Below are 12,270 nucleotides of genomic sequence, written 5' to 3'. Positions count from 1 at the left end.
GAAAAAGTCAGAGGGAATTCGGGCAGGCCAAAGTAGGGCATTTCAATAAAACGCTAAACACTTCATACATGTTAAATAATTATAATTACATACTGAGATCACACATTTTTACTGGAAGTTATGTATTGCTGAACAAACAGTTCCACGTTTTGCACATTACATAAAATTTCGTCGAGAAAATTATTTTTGCCCTGCGGTGACGTCACTAGTTTGATATATTCTTGAGACCGTTTCTCTTGGAGCACGGATTTAACAGATTGATCCCTTAAGGATAACCTAAAATGCAACTAGTCAAAAATGTCATAGAAACAGTGGTTGCAAAGTTCTCACAAATGCAAAAGCACCACTGCAATGTAATTCCATATAACCGGCTTAAAAGTTACATTACCGGCGCTCAAACGAAAGGTTTTCACCAGACTTTGAACGTCTGATAACGTCGAAGAAAAATACGTGACTCCAAGCGATTGCAACAGTTGATGCATTCTGGAACAAAAAAAAAAGTATCTGTAACACACAAGATGGCTAAAACAGATCACAGAGCACACTGCAGCTTTCCGTGATTGCACATGGACATGCAACGCGGAATACGTACGCCTTATTTAAGGAACTCAAAAATATCTTTCTTCGGATTAAATGATGGGAATTTGCGTCGACTGGTGGCAGCACCGGCGACACCTCCTCTACACCCACACCGTCCTTTGACTGTGGGAAGTTTGTATCTTTTTTTTCATAGAGACCGCCCTCGAAGAACGACTTAACCTTCAAATGCATATCTTTACTTTCTTCCTTCAATCGTTTGTAGTCTGGGAGAGGCATCAGTTTCGAGTCGCCCACGACAGCGCTGTCAAACTTTTCGTCGGCCATTTCTTGAAGTTGCAATCGCCGACATACATCCATGTATCTCTTTTGTTGGTCCCATTGCAGCTCCATCACTTTCAAAGTCTCGAAGTAAGCACTTAGTTTTTCTTCATCCAGAACCGCTTTCACCTTTTCTTCACCGTGTATGAAAATACATGTCTCCAAAGTCAGCCAGTCGTCCAACGCCCGTCTTACAATCCCCTCGACATCCAGCTTCGCTCTGGTTACCTTTTTTTTGTTTTTCTTCATTTCTTCTCTTGCCGATTCTTCCGGTTCACGTTGATCGATCTTCTCTTCGTTCTCCTCGATAGCCGGTAAGTTAACGACGCACGCGCTCTTTTTGTGAGTCTCTTTTTTGTGTGTTTTGGTCCTAACCTCACTTTTTGACACTGACACTACAGTTTCTTCTTCCACTACCTCTGTTTCGGTTTCTCTGATTGTTTGCATGGTGGACTTTAACCGAGAGCATTTTTTCGCGTGTTTGGGCCGATCCCGTTTGGATTTTCCCGCCTTTATTTCTCGGTCAGTCAAATCATCCAAAGACGCCTGCGTAAAGGAAGAAATTGACGTAAAATATTGCTCACGTGTTGGTGGCTTGATTAAGCCTTGGTCAATGTATTCACCAGGTAGACCCCTAAAATGTTTACCATTCAAAAATAAGTTCTCCCTAACAAGCACACATACTCATCGGATGAGTTCAGCAAACTATATTCAGGAATGTCTTCCAGCTTTCTCAACCACAAAGGGCTGTTGTCTATTTGCCTTTTGATGTGCATGCTGGCTTTGTAACAGAAGTTACTGCAGAAATTCTGAAAATTAACCCAAAAAACAAGGAAATTAATACCACTCAAAACAGCTTTAGTTAAGGGAACCTGATTCAACTGTTCTTCGCTTAAATTTCCATACCTTTCTCTCAGTAATGTCGTACACCTTGTTACTCTTTGTGGAAATAAAATACTGTTTGTTGGGCATTTCTGGAATTTTTTTGCCGCACACAGAATAACCACAAAGTTTGGTTATAGCTCGCTCTTCGACAATGTCTTGGTAATGTTCTTGGGTAATAAACGGCAACTAAATCGAAATTATAGTTAGCCGCGGATAATACATAATTACTAGGCAAACTTACGCATTTGGTAAAAACTTCGGGACGTAATTTACCTTCAATGGAAAACTCAACTATCTTCATAGCACGAGCGTCGCAATCTTTTTTACGTTGTGCCGTGGCTTGAATTTCCTTGCTGAAACGAAACCACACCAGTAAACACCGGTCGCATTTAGAAAATCCAACAATAATTAATTTTACGCAAGATTGCTCACACAGTTGGGCAATTACTTTCATTTCGATGGGTGAACCAGACTTTTTTGGTAAGAATTGTTACCTTATTCTGATAGTTTCGGTCTCCTTAGTATTTTTAGATATCCTCAGGTAATCCTCCAACGAATCTTGCATTTTAATGCTTAAATAAATGAAAAAAAATCTTTGAGAATTTTTGAGAACTTAGGCAACTCTTAATGCCAAACGATCACAGCAGAAACATATGTTTTTGACTTGGGGGGAAAATCGAAAACTTGGTAACGCGCGAATTCCCCATAGCTGTTCAGATGATTGATACCGAAACGCTTATTTTTTTAATCAGGTGAGATTTTTTTCTGTTTATTTTTATTCAAGTTATTAATAACAATCGAATGAAAAAATACCAAAACGAAAGTTATTGCGTCTTGTTCTTTACTAGTTTCAGAAATTTATTGATCTGTGGTGCGGAAAACAATTTTGATTAAAATCAGGCAGACGTCAACCAGGTGACATTGACAAGTGGCACGTTAATATAAAAATATTTTGTGTTCAGCGTATGTTTATTCATATATAACGTTAAATAATAAACACGCCGAAGCCTCGATTCGCAGCTAGTGAACATGTCGTCCCGAGTATTGCGCAAGCTGCAAAGCGACAAAGAAAAGGAACTTATGGATAGCGAAGTTTTGTCGGATATCGAGACGGACACCCCTGTCGGCGGCGCACGGCGTCGGCAGCTGAATATAAACCGCTACGACTTAGTAACTATAGTAATTAAACCCTCGATTCTTGTTAAAAATTATCGTTTTCAAGTTAAACCAACATTCCCACTCTGAGAGTGAAGTAAAAGAGGACGACAATGAAACCGAGGCGGCAAAGTCTTGTGAGGGTAATCCCGTGCACGAGTCGATAAAGAAAAAGCGCAAGAAGAGGAAAAAAAAGTCTGGCAAGCACGTCAGCACACACAGAAGCAGCGAAGACAACGCTGATGTAAGTTCGCACTACTTCCATACAATGGTGCATTGTAAAGCGTTTTAGATGGACGAGGTGGAAAGATCCGTACGAGAAGTAAACAGGTTACTGGGCGAAAACATAGCGTCGTCCGTGGCCACTCAATCTAGTCACAAACAGGATAAGGCCTGCAAGAAAACTATACTTTCTGTGCAGCACAAACACTTGAACCCTAACAATGAGTTGAAACGGATATTCGGGTCCAAAATTATACAATCTGAGCAGTAAGTTAGCGAGTGTATTTTTTAAAATAGCCTTATAATTATTTTTAAAGTAAACGTAAGAACCGGAGCAGTTCAAGGGGGCATGTGAAAACCACATGGTTGGTGACTTGCAAAGAGAATTGGCCGCAGGTGGGCAAGTCAGGCTTGTCAATGTCTCTGATCGAGACAAAAAATAGCTTGCAGTACTTTGCATACGAACACAGTCAGAGCTATTGGCAGGTGGAAACGCGGTTTTTGCAAGCCGTGGAGAGTTTAAACCCCGATAACATAGTCGCGATTATAAACGAGCACCCCTACCATGTGAACGCTCTCATTCAACTCTCAGACTTGTGCAAACTGAGCGAAGACTTGGCCATGGCGGCCGAGCTTATCGAACGCGCTCTCTATTGTCTGGAGTATGCTTTTCATCCCCTCTTTAACCTGGCCCAAGGGACTTGCAGGTTGGACTATCGGCGGCAGGAAAATAGGTAAGGTTACCGTGATGAAATCCTAAAATATCGTGGTACTAATTTGTTCGAGGTAATGGGTCTGAAAAAATAAGTCTCCATTCTAAAAAGTCGCTTTTCTCAGAAGTTATGTTGGCAGATTTATATTGTGTAAAATTGAATAAAGGTAGTGATGTCATATAAAAGACCCTAGGTTAACCATGAGTGTTTGGTTGGTTTGATATGGGGTTACTCTCGAACAAGTTCGCGGACGATGACGCCTTTCACTGTGCTGATAAGAAATATTAAAAACGTCAACTGGAGTCCTCCCTAGGGCCCTTTACATCACATTATTCAAACACCTGACCTTCTTGGGGGGCCGGGCTTGTTCCCGCACGTCGCTCGAGTTTTGCAAGCTGCTGCTGTCGCTCGATCCCGACAAAGACCCGATCGGTATCAAACTGGCCATAGATTTCTACGCGCTACGGGCGAAAGAGTACCAGTGGCTCGTCGACTTCGTCACGGAGCTGGACGCCACCCACTATCTGACGCAGCTGCCGAATTTCGCGTTCTCGTTGGCGGTGGCGTATTTCTACGTGGGCGACGTCGTCAGAGCTGACGGAATGTTGCAAGACGCGCTGCTAATGTTCCCCGGCGTGTTGCTGCCGTTGCTCGATGCGTGCTCGGTACAGGTCGACGATCGAGTCGCCAAGCATGCGTTTTTCAACGGAGCCACGGAGAAAAGGTAAGGTATGGTATAGTTTGGTTCAAATTATATCGTTGATGTTGTGGCTGCCATAATACCTTTACCTTATGTGTCTAAAATAAACAGACTTAAGAATTACATATAAGATTTGCTTGTTTTCAATATCAAATTTAAAGTAATGCTCGTGTTTAAAATTTTCATATTATGTAGGTTAGACTTTGCATTTTAAATAAATTATTTAGCAATTCTGTTAAACATTTGTTAACGTCACTTTCTGCAATATGTGGCAGAGTAAATTTATATGTGATCCTGCAGAGCTTAAGGGTTTTATTGAGAATTTTTTTTTTTTGTGAAGACAAAATGTGACGTATTATTTTTAATTTAAAGTTATCGTTATATACTGAGTAAGCATATTATTATTATCAAGGTAACACGATATTTTTGTCCAGCAGCCTATAGTGCTAATGTCGGTGTCAATTAGCAGCCTATAATACTAATAATCAGCGAACATACATGAATGAATACATACATGATAAACTTAAAACTGTCGAATTGAAGAACTGTCAGCGGCCATGTTCATTTTTGAATGCCGCAAGGTTGTGGGTCAAAAGCGAGTTGCGAAATCTCTCCCGTCTGCGTATATTAAATGGCACGACAAAAATGAACACTTCGTTTTCAGGCACGGGCAGTGAAATGAATTTCTGTTAGGAGAGTTTTTGTTTGATGGTAAAAAGTTTGGCTTCAGGACGATTTGTATGCAGTAATTCCTACGCTTCCTACGTGTGTCTTGAATCAAATTTCAGGTGACGTGTGTTGTTTCCTGAGAAAGGCGGGTGTCATTTTATTGAACTCAACATTTATCCTGAAAAGTGTCTATATCAGAATGAGCAAGGCTTCTACATATCTAAGAGCTATATATTCTGACCCACACAACGGGGCTTTATATGTAATTTATTCGTCGCGGCGTAGGTTGACGGTATAATTCGAACCAAATTTCGCAAAACTACATCACTAGTAGGCGTGGCTTCCGAACAGGTAACATTTCAGCTTTCCGATGTCGCTAACTCAGCTGACCAATCTGTACGTCCACCGCGGCTATCATATATGGAAAGATAGCGACCTGCTGCCGTGGTTAGAAAAGAACGTTCACGAGGTGCTCGACAGGGTGGAGAGAAACGAACCAGTCGTGGCGGACTACAAGGAAAAGAGGGCGCGGAGATATGCGGGGCCATTGCCGTTGAGCATCTCGCGGCATATCATCCTGTCCGACGACGTCAAGGGGATATCGCCGTTCACTGAAGAATCCGGACCCATAATGAGGTTCGATCCGCTCCCGCCTCCGGATTCGATCAATTTGTACAGCAGGCCCCAAAGACCGACCACGGTGGTCAACACCAGCGCCAACCCTTTGGCGATGTTTTTGGGTTCGCTGCTGCCAGATTTCAACCCGAACCAGATCAGGATGATCGAGGGGTGAGCTCTTTTGTATTACCGGTATAAGGGGTGTGAATGGATTTGTCGCGTAGGGAACCGGACGAAGGAGCGGGGCAAGCGAACGAGGACAGGGTACAAAATAACGTCGATCTCAGACAGAGCGTCGCCTCGTTGGTGGACGCGATGAGGGATCTGCTGAATATTTATCGGCCGGACGTCCCGAACGACGCGGACGTCGATGAAAATGACGACTCGGCAGACGACGATATGACTTAAGGCGCGCTTCCCGCTCTATCGGTGTTGTTATTAAGTGAACGTTTTGAATGTATTAAGAAAGTTATTTAAAGAAACAAAGCTTTATTATAACCCTGCCAGGTGGTTTTATTTTATCGCGGGAACCTGTGGATGCAATGGAAACCTCAAACTTTTGTTTTTGTTTATTTTTATTAGTAATGAATAATAACTTAATATTTGTGCCTCTGTGTAGTTTTATAAAAAGAATATATTTGAACGACGAGGATAATGAAGAAGTCAATGTAATTGAAAACATTGAAAATTTGAAATTGAAATCTGATGCCCCTTATTAATAAACAGTTTAAATATGTATATTTGAAATTGATAATTATCCCAAAAACTTAATTAATAATATGTTTAGACAGAAAAATACTTATTGATAAAAATGAAACCATGGATGCTGAGGCCGGGGTTCCACAGGGTTCTGTCTTGGGGCCGACATTGTGGAACGTCCTATATGACGGCGTATTAAACTTAGAACTTACTAGGGATGCCGTGACCATCGGATTTGCCGATGACCTGGCGCTTGTCGGCGCGGACTCTGACTAGGTGCTCATGAGCAACACAAATGAGTGTCTGGAGAGAATAAGCTCTTGGATGAAAACGCACAAACTCATTTTAGCACCAGACAAGACAGAGGCAGTCATTTTGAGGGGAAGACGTAAGCGAGATCACATAGCCTTCAACTTGGAAGGAGCGAGGGTGATCCCTTCTAAAACAGTGAAATACTTAGGCATAACCATAGACAGCAGAGGAAGTTTCAGAAAACATATTGACTGCGTAACTGTGAAAGCAGAAGCAAAAATATCCAGCTTAGTCAGAATTATGCCTAATGTAAGAGGACACAAGAGCGAAAAAAGAGCAGTACTGTGCAGCGCTATGCACAACATTATTCTGTATGGTGCTCCGGTCTGGAGCGAAGTGCTAACAGTCAAGAAATACAAATGTCAGGTAGAAAGAACACAAAGAAAAATGCTTTTGCGCGTGACATCATCTTACAAAACTGTATCCCTAAAAGCACTGCAGGTTGTTGCAGGAGTACTACCAATTGATTTGATGGTCAATGAACGAAAGCACATCTAGAAACTCAAAGGCGGAGACCCACAAAACAAAAAGGCTACTGCACGCGAAAATGCACTAGATATCTGGCAACAAAGGTGGCAAAACGAGACTCTAAAGGCCCAATGGACCAAAAAGCCCATACCGAACCTGAAAATGTGGCTAGATTGCAAACATCGTAGTACAGATTACTACTTAACACAAGCCCTAAACGGCTGTATTAGAGTTTACGCTAAGAGATTTGGCAAGGAACACACGGACCGCTGCTCCGAGGTTGATACCGCCCAACACACCCTGTTCGAGTGTTCGAAATGGAGAGAGCTAAGGGAGGAAACATATGGTGCAATAGGCTGTGCGCTAGATCTAGATTCCTTTGTACCGAAGATGGTGGAAAACGCGGAAAATTGGCGGGTTGTGAAAGATATGGTAAGAAGAATTTTGAGCGAAAAAGAGAGAGACGAACTTGAAAGACAAAAACAAACAAACACTGCTGGTTGCTCCTGAAGATATGTCGACGACGGTTCCGGGTGTAACGACTGGAGCAACAGAGGGTTTTAGTGGGTAGTCCGAAACTTCGGAGAGTCCCACACTACCACGACGCAAACCGCCAAGCGCGTGGTGTGCATAAAGCATTTCCTCCTCAAAAAAAAAAATATCTTTAGTATACGTGACAACAAATTTTATAACAAATAAACTAAACAAAATCAAAATCCTAAAAGCAAATATATATCGCTACCATATGTACCTGGTTTATTAGAAAAACTCAAAACCATTTTCAAAGAACACAAAATGCAAATAGGACACAAAGGTTATAATTTACAAAAAACATTTCTTCACTAAACTTGAAGCAAAAATTCCGAATGAAAAAAGTAATACGTTATATGCAATTCCATGCTCTAATTGCGACAGTACGTATATTGGACAAACAATCTAATATTTAAAAAATAACATCAATGGGCAGAAGTATGACAAAAAAAAAATAGCTCTTCATACCCATTGTGACAAGAACAAACATTTAATTTTCAAAAAGTTAAAATCCTACTAACCATGGAATATAGAAATCCAAAAAATCTAATTACAAAACGGATTCTAAAGGCCTTAACAAAATAACATTAGTAGCTATGCCGGTTAAACCCAAACCCCAAAAAACCCCTCGTGATACCAGAGGATGCCCTACGACATAAAAATACTCCTTGTGTAACGCCTTGTTTGTCCCAGTGCTTGCACGGGATGCTCCGCGTCCGTTTCACCGGTTCCGGGAGTATAATTACATAAACTTGAATTTTATAGTATATTTATATAGTATATAGTTTATTTGGCACGATCACAGCGCAGCCGAGCGAGTGCTCAGCCGAGCGAGTGCTTGAACGAGTGAGATAAAGAGTTTATCAAACGTATTGCATACTATATTTTTTCTACGCCCGTCACGAAAAACTTACAATTTGACAAATAATATATAATAACAGATTATCGGATTACTACATTTCTTACAATTCACACAAAATATTTACTAGTTACCATTAAACCTATTCGTTTATCGTCCCGATCGGTTCCGCTATTGTTGTCTCTTTTTAACTATGTTCGTTGGATAGAGAGAGATGTATTAGTGGATATGTCATATGAACAACGGAATAAACAATTTTAAAATGTTACGTTGTTTATTTAACTTTTACAATTCATCATTAAGTAGTTTATTTAAAGGAAAATACTGAAATGAAATTAAAAATACGTATCTGCGTTGCATGCATGAAACATTTGCAGACAAATTATATTTATTTTAAATGTGTAACCTATTAACGTAACGTCAAATGTCATCAATTTTTATAAATGTGACATAGAGAATTATAATATTTTGAAAAAGATCGAAATAATCATGGAAACGTCAATAGATATATAAAAGAATTACGTTATTTGTTTTCGAGAAACCGTATACCCAAGAAAATTTAAAGAAAATATACAATAAAAATTCACATATATACAATAACCGAACGCACACGGAGTCACTCTATTTACTTCAAAACGCAATTCCCGAATGATTAGTGTTTATGAAGCAAGCTGACCAACCAATTTTTCAATATTTTAATTCACAGAAAATTTATAAACATTACCAAGGCCGCAATTCCACATTACTCAGAAATTCGACCCACAACAAAAACTGTTTTATTGTAAAATGAAGACGAACTATTTCACGAAATATCTTTAATAAGGAATTTGAAGTCACTGAAATGTCGGAAGATTGGCAAGATGACGATGTCAATGGTTGCGTCCGATGACTTAAAGTTTTTGATAGTTGTACAAAAAAATCAACTGGAGTTTTTTAATAGTTGAGTGCCTAGCCGGCAAAGGAAGTGAGTTTTTATTTATAAACAACTTTTGGAGTAGCGAAAAAAGTCAACTTCACGTAAGCACCTTGAAATCAGCCAAGATTACGAGGTGGAACGGAAATTTAAGTTGTTTGGAGTGTTACAAACTCTTTTAATAAAATAAAATAAGTATTCTTTTAAACAATAGGTGATTTTAAAAAGTCATTAAACATTAAAATTTAGTTCGTATATATTTTTAATATCGATGAGATAAAAGTTTTTTTATAGACAAAGATAGTATTTTTTTTTAATTTAATTTTAATAAATTTAAAAGGCGAGAGAATTGGTTTTTACTTTAAATGAAGGGTAGTTCTGAATTCTCTCTCGAAGTTACTCACCTCGCATGAAGTGACTCGGAATACACGGGCTGAACGACTTGAACCCTCCTCTAAAAGCGGTATCTGACACTTGTTCCCTTGCTATTAAAAAAAAGTAATCAAAACAAAGTTTATATTTTAAATTCCTTTTTTGAATAAATGGAACTAGAATAGTACTTAGTATCACAGTATATTTGAACACTGTTCTCTGCCCGCCCACCCGCTCCCGAACCACTGATCAGGAGGCGATTTTAACTATTTCATTCATGGTATTTTGTACGGTCGCCTTCTTTTCTTTAATATCTTTCAAGTATATGCACAACGCTATCGCCAGCTTCATGAACTCGTCGAACTCAGCGGAATCGTCGCAAATATCTAAAACTCAGATGGACATAACCTAAAAATCCATCTTCCTAGCCCGCCCTACCTCTATGCGACGTCAGAATGCGAAGGAAATCGTCAATTGTCTTGGAGCACTGCTTGAGCAGTTTCATTCTGAAGACGGAGAACCAGTATTTCCGCATTCGCTTCAGGCACTCGACCAAAGACCATGGCGGGTTACTCAGCAAATCCATTTTCAACCACACTTCGCCGTAGGCTTCTCTGCAGCACTCACAGATAATTTGCGAACACAGCATGCCCATTTTAACGCTAATTTTCTGCGTTTTCTTCGTCTTCATGATTGTGGCCCTGACCCTGGGTAATATATCGCTCGGGGTGCAGGTCGTCAGCCCGCTGACCATTGCTTTGTTGCGCAGGTTAATGTCGTTGGATAGAAGAAACTACAACCCCACCCAGACCAAAATGATCTTTTAGGTTTGCTAAGAGGTCGAACTCCAAACATTTTGCGGCTTGGTGCCATCTTTATGTTATTAATAATCTTTGGAGTAAGGAATGATGCGTTAGTCAAAAAAGATGTACTAACCACCGTCTCGTACTTTTCAATGGCCTGCATCGCGCAAGACAAGATTTTGTCGTCTTGACTGACCCCAATGTCTTTCTGTTGGCTCATTTCCAAAACCGACTGGCCGACGAGCCTCGGATTTCGTTCCGAAAGGCAGCGATTGATGAACCGAATCGCCTCCATCGCGTTACCTTTCAATGGTTCACGCGCGTTATCCTTCTGGTAGTCCAGCTCGCTGAACACCATCCAGGGCACATACACGATCACCCGTTTGGAAGCTACGACTTGAAATGGCACCCTTTTATAAAAACAAACCTTCTTGACTTACCTGGCCAACTGCCGAAAACAATATCTTTAATCTTATACAAATAATTTATAAATATGTTGGTATCGGCGACAACGCACAACAAATCATCTTTAGGCGGTACAGACGACAGAGGCGCCGTCAGAATGTTCTCGGTAATCTTAAAACGAAAGCTATGGAAATCGAAACATAACCTCAAACCCAACTTACATCTACTGTTTCTACTTCCATCGAGTCATCCTCCGAATCCACCACAGCGGTCTTATTTGAAATAGTATCGTTCACATTGACTTCTAAAGATTCGCTTAAACTAAAACGCGAATCGCGATTTAAACACTGATGCGTATTAATCCAGTCCCTCGTCGACGACACCTTCGAGCACTGGTCGCAGGTTTGCGAAAGATTTTCTTGCTGCCCGATTGGCGGGTGTTGCTTAGACAACGGAGTTTTAAACTCGGGCTCACTTGGGGGTAGATCATCGTCTGATATTTCCACAATTCCATCGTCGCTGGGATGTGATAATGCAGGGAGTCGCTCGGCAGATATATTTTCCTTAAGCTCCTTTTCACTTGGTCCACTGCTGTTCCGAATCCGCGACAACCTACCCATTAAAGGAGACACTTTAGGCACTTGTCCTTTTGCGGGAGGCGCTTTTTGTGCACAGCCGCCGGTCTGAATCTTATCGGGCGGTACCTTTTCCGCAATCTTTGCCAATTTTCCTGTCGCATTTGTCTCCTCGCCAGTTAAAACCTGCCTCAACTTCTGTAGCCGATCGCTAGCGTTATTTTTACCGGGAGTAGAACTCGCGGGCGGTAAGGACAAATATTTTTTCGGAGGGCAATACCTCTTGCTGGAAATTGCTTCAGCGTGAGCAGTAGACCCCCTTTTTTGACCCCGGCTTGTGCTGGGCTCCGCGCATGTTGGACTGTTATTATTTTCTCGGGCACTTTTGTAGCGTCTGCGGCGTCTTCTGGCCTTTAGTTTTGGCCGTTCCGCATTATCCATCATAGGAATTTAATAAACGACCCCGAAAATTTCGAATTAACCTCGACTTTCGCAATTTGGTGACAAGCAATG

General features: G+C 40.9%; 3 protein-coding genes across 8 annotated transcripts; 1 reads left to right on the top strand and 2 right to left on the bottom strand.

The window, feature by feature from the left end:
• Positions 1-55: 55 nt before the first annotated feature.
• Positions 56-4,310, bottom strand: LOC132707032 (RNA polymerase II subunit B1 CTD phosphatase Rpap2). 3 transcript variants are annotated; one of them, XM_060678670.1, is made up of 7 exons: positions 4,180-4,310; positions 1,985-2,096; positions 1,765-1,929; positions 1,543-1,667; positions 593-1,492; positions 331-483; positions 56-276 (listed from the first exon to the last, which is right to left on the bottom strand). In XM_060678670.1, the coding sequence occupies exons 2-7, from the start codon at positions 2,042-2,044 to the stop codon at positions 99-101; spliced, it is 1,581 nt and encodes a 526-aa protein (XP_060534653.1). In that variant the 5' UTR covers positions 2,045-2,096; positions 4,180-4,310; the 3' UTR covers positions 56-98. The 3 variants fall into 3 exon arrangements, with proteins under 3 accessions (XP_060534653.1, XP_060534652.1, XP_060534651.1); XM_060678669.1 differs by lacking the exon at positions 4,180-4,310 and adding an exon at positions 3,685-3,820; XM_060678668.1 differs by lacking the exon at positions 4,180-4,310 and adding an exon at positions 2,238-2,471.
• LOC132707031 (ribosome quality control complex subunit TCF25) lies at positions 2,595-8,345 on the top strand. Of its 2 annotated transcripts, XM_060678666.1 has the most exons (8): positions 2,595-2,706; positions 2,764-2,913; positions 2,966-3,142; positions 3,191-3,387; positions 3,438-3,854; positions 4,147-4,557; positions 5,566-5,991; positions 6,045-8,345. In XM_060678666.1, exons 2-8 carry the CDS (start codon positions 2,773-2,775, stop codon positions 6,226-6,228), a joined length of 1,953 nt encoding a protein of 650 aa, XP_060534649.1. In that variant the 5' UTR covers positions 2,595-2,706; positions 2,764-2,772; the 3' UTR covers positions 6,229-8,345. The 2 variants fall into 2 exon arrangements, with proteins under 2 accessions (XP_060534649.1, XP_060534648.1); XM_060678665.1 differs by lacking the exon at positions 2,595-2,706 and having other exon boundaries at positions 2,748-2,913; positions 6,045-8,343.
• Positions 4,491-12,251, bottom strand: LOC132707033 (transcriptional protein SWT1). 3 transcript variants are annotated; one of them, XM_060678672.1, is made up of 7 exons: positions 11,404-12,251; positions 11,218-11,353; positions 10,911-11,167; positions 10,413-10,767; positions 10,007-10,360; positions 5,048-5,338; positions 4,491-4,631 (listed from the first exon to the last, which is right to left on the bottom strand). In XM_060678672.1, the coding sequence occupies exons 1-5, from the start codon at positions 12,199-12,201 to the stop codon at positions 10,224-10,226; spliced, it is 1,683 nt and encodes a 560-aa protein (XP_060534655.1). In that variant the 5' UTR covers positions 12,202-12,251; the 3' UTR covers positions 4,491-4,631; positions 5,048-5,338; positions 10,007-10,223. The 3 variants fall into 3 exon arrangements, with proteins under 3 accessions (XP_060534655.1, XP_060534656.1, XP_060534654.1); XM_060678673.1 differs by lacking the exon at positions 5,048-5,338 and having other exon boundaries at positions 4,503-4,631; positions 10,007-10,087; positions 10,163-10,360; XM_060678671.1 differs by having other exon boundaries at positions 4,573-4,645.
• Positions 12,252-12,270: the final 19 nt, after the last annotated feature.

Source organism: Cylas formicarius, unplaced genomic scaffold (genome assembly GCF_029955315.1).
Source record: "Cylas formicarius isolate icCylForm1 unplaced genomic scaffold, icCylForm1.1 PGA_scaffold_9__14_contigs__length_23061073, whole genome shotgun sequence".
NCBI classification, from domain to species: domain Eukaryota; kingdom Metazoa; phylum Arthropoda; class Insecta; order Coleoptera; family Brentidae; genus Cylas; species Cylas formicarius.
Note: the sequence above shows the minus strand (reverse complement) of the source record. Positions and strands in the feature narration are given on the sequence as shown.

Bases quoted from the DNA above. Each gene is read 5' to 3' on its own strand.
- LOC132707032 (XM_060678668.1), bottom strand. From the start codon at position 2,308: ATGCAAGATTCGTTGGAGGATTACCTGAGGATATCTAAAAATACTAAG. The intron at 2,097-2,237 runs GTAACAATTCTT...GTTTCGTTTCAG, and splicing joins ACCGAAACTATCAGAATAAG to CAAGGAAATTCAAGCCACGG. The intron at 484-592 runs GTACGTATTCCG...TTTTTGTTCCAG, and splicing joins TTGAGTTCCTTAAATAAGGC to AATGCATCAACTGTTGCAAT.
- LOC132707031 (XM_060678666.1), top strand. From the start codon at position 2,773: ATGTCGTCCCGAGTATTGCGCAAGCTGCAAAGCGACAAAGAAAAGGAA. The intron at 2,914-2,965 runs GTAACTATAGTA...ATCGTTTTCAAG, and splicing joins ATATAAACCGCTACGACTTA to TTAAACCAACATTCCCACTC. The intron at 4,558-5,565 runs GTAAGGTATGGT...GTAACATTTCAG, and splicing joins AACGGAGCCACGGAGAAAAG to CTTTCCGATGTCGCTAACTC.
- LOC132707033 (XM_060678672.1), bottom strand. From the start codon at position 12,201: ATGATGGATAATGCGGAACGGCCAAAACTAAAGGCCAGAAGACGCCGC. The intron at 11,354-11,403 runs GTAAGTTGGGTT...TTTCGTTTTAAG, and splicing joins TGGAAGTAGAAACAGTAGAT to ATTACCGAGAACATTCTGAC. The intron at 10,361-10,412 runs GTAGGGCGGGCT...TCTGAGTTTTAG, and splicing joins CATTCTGACGTCGCATAGAG to ATATTTGCGACGATTCCGCT.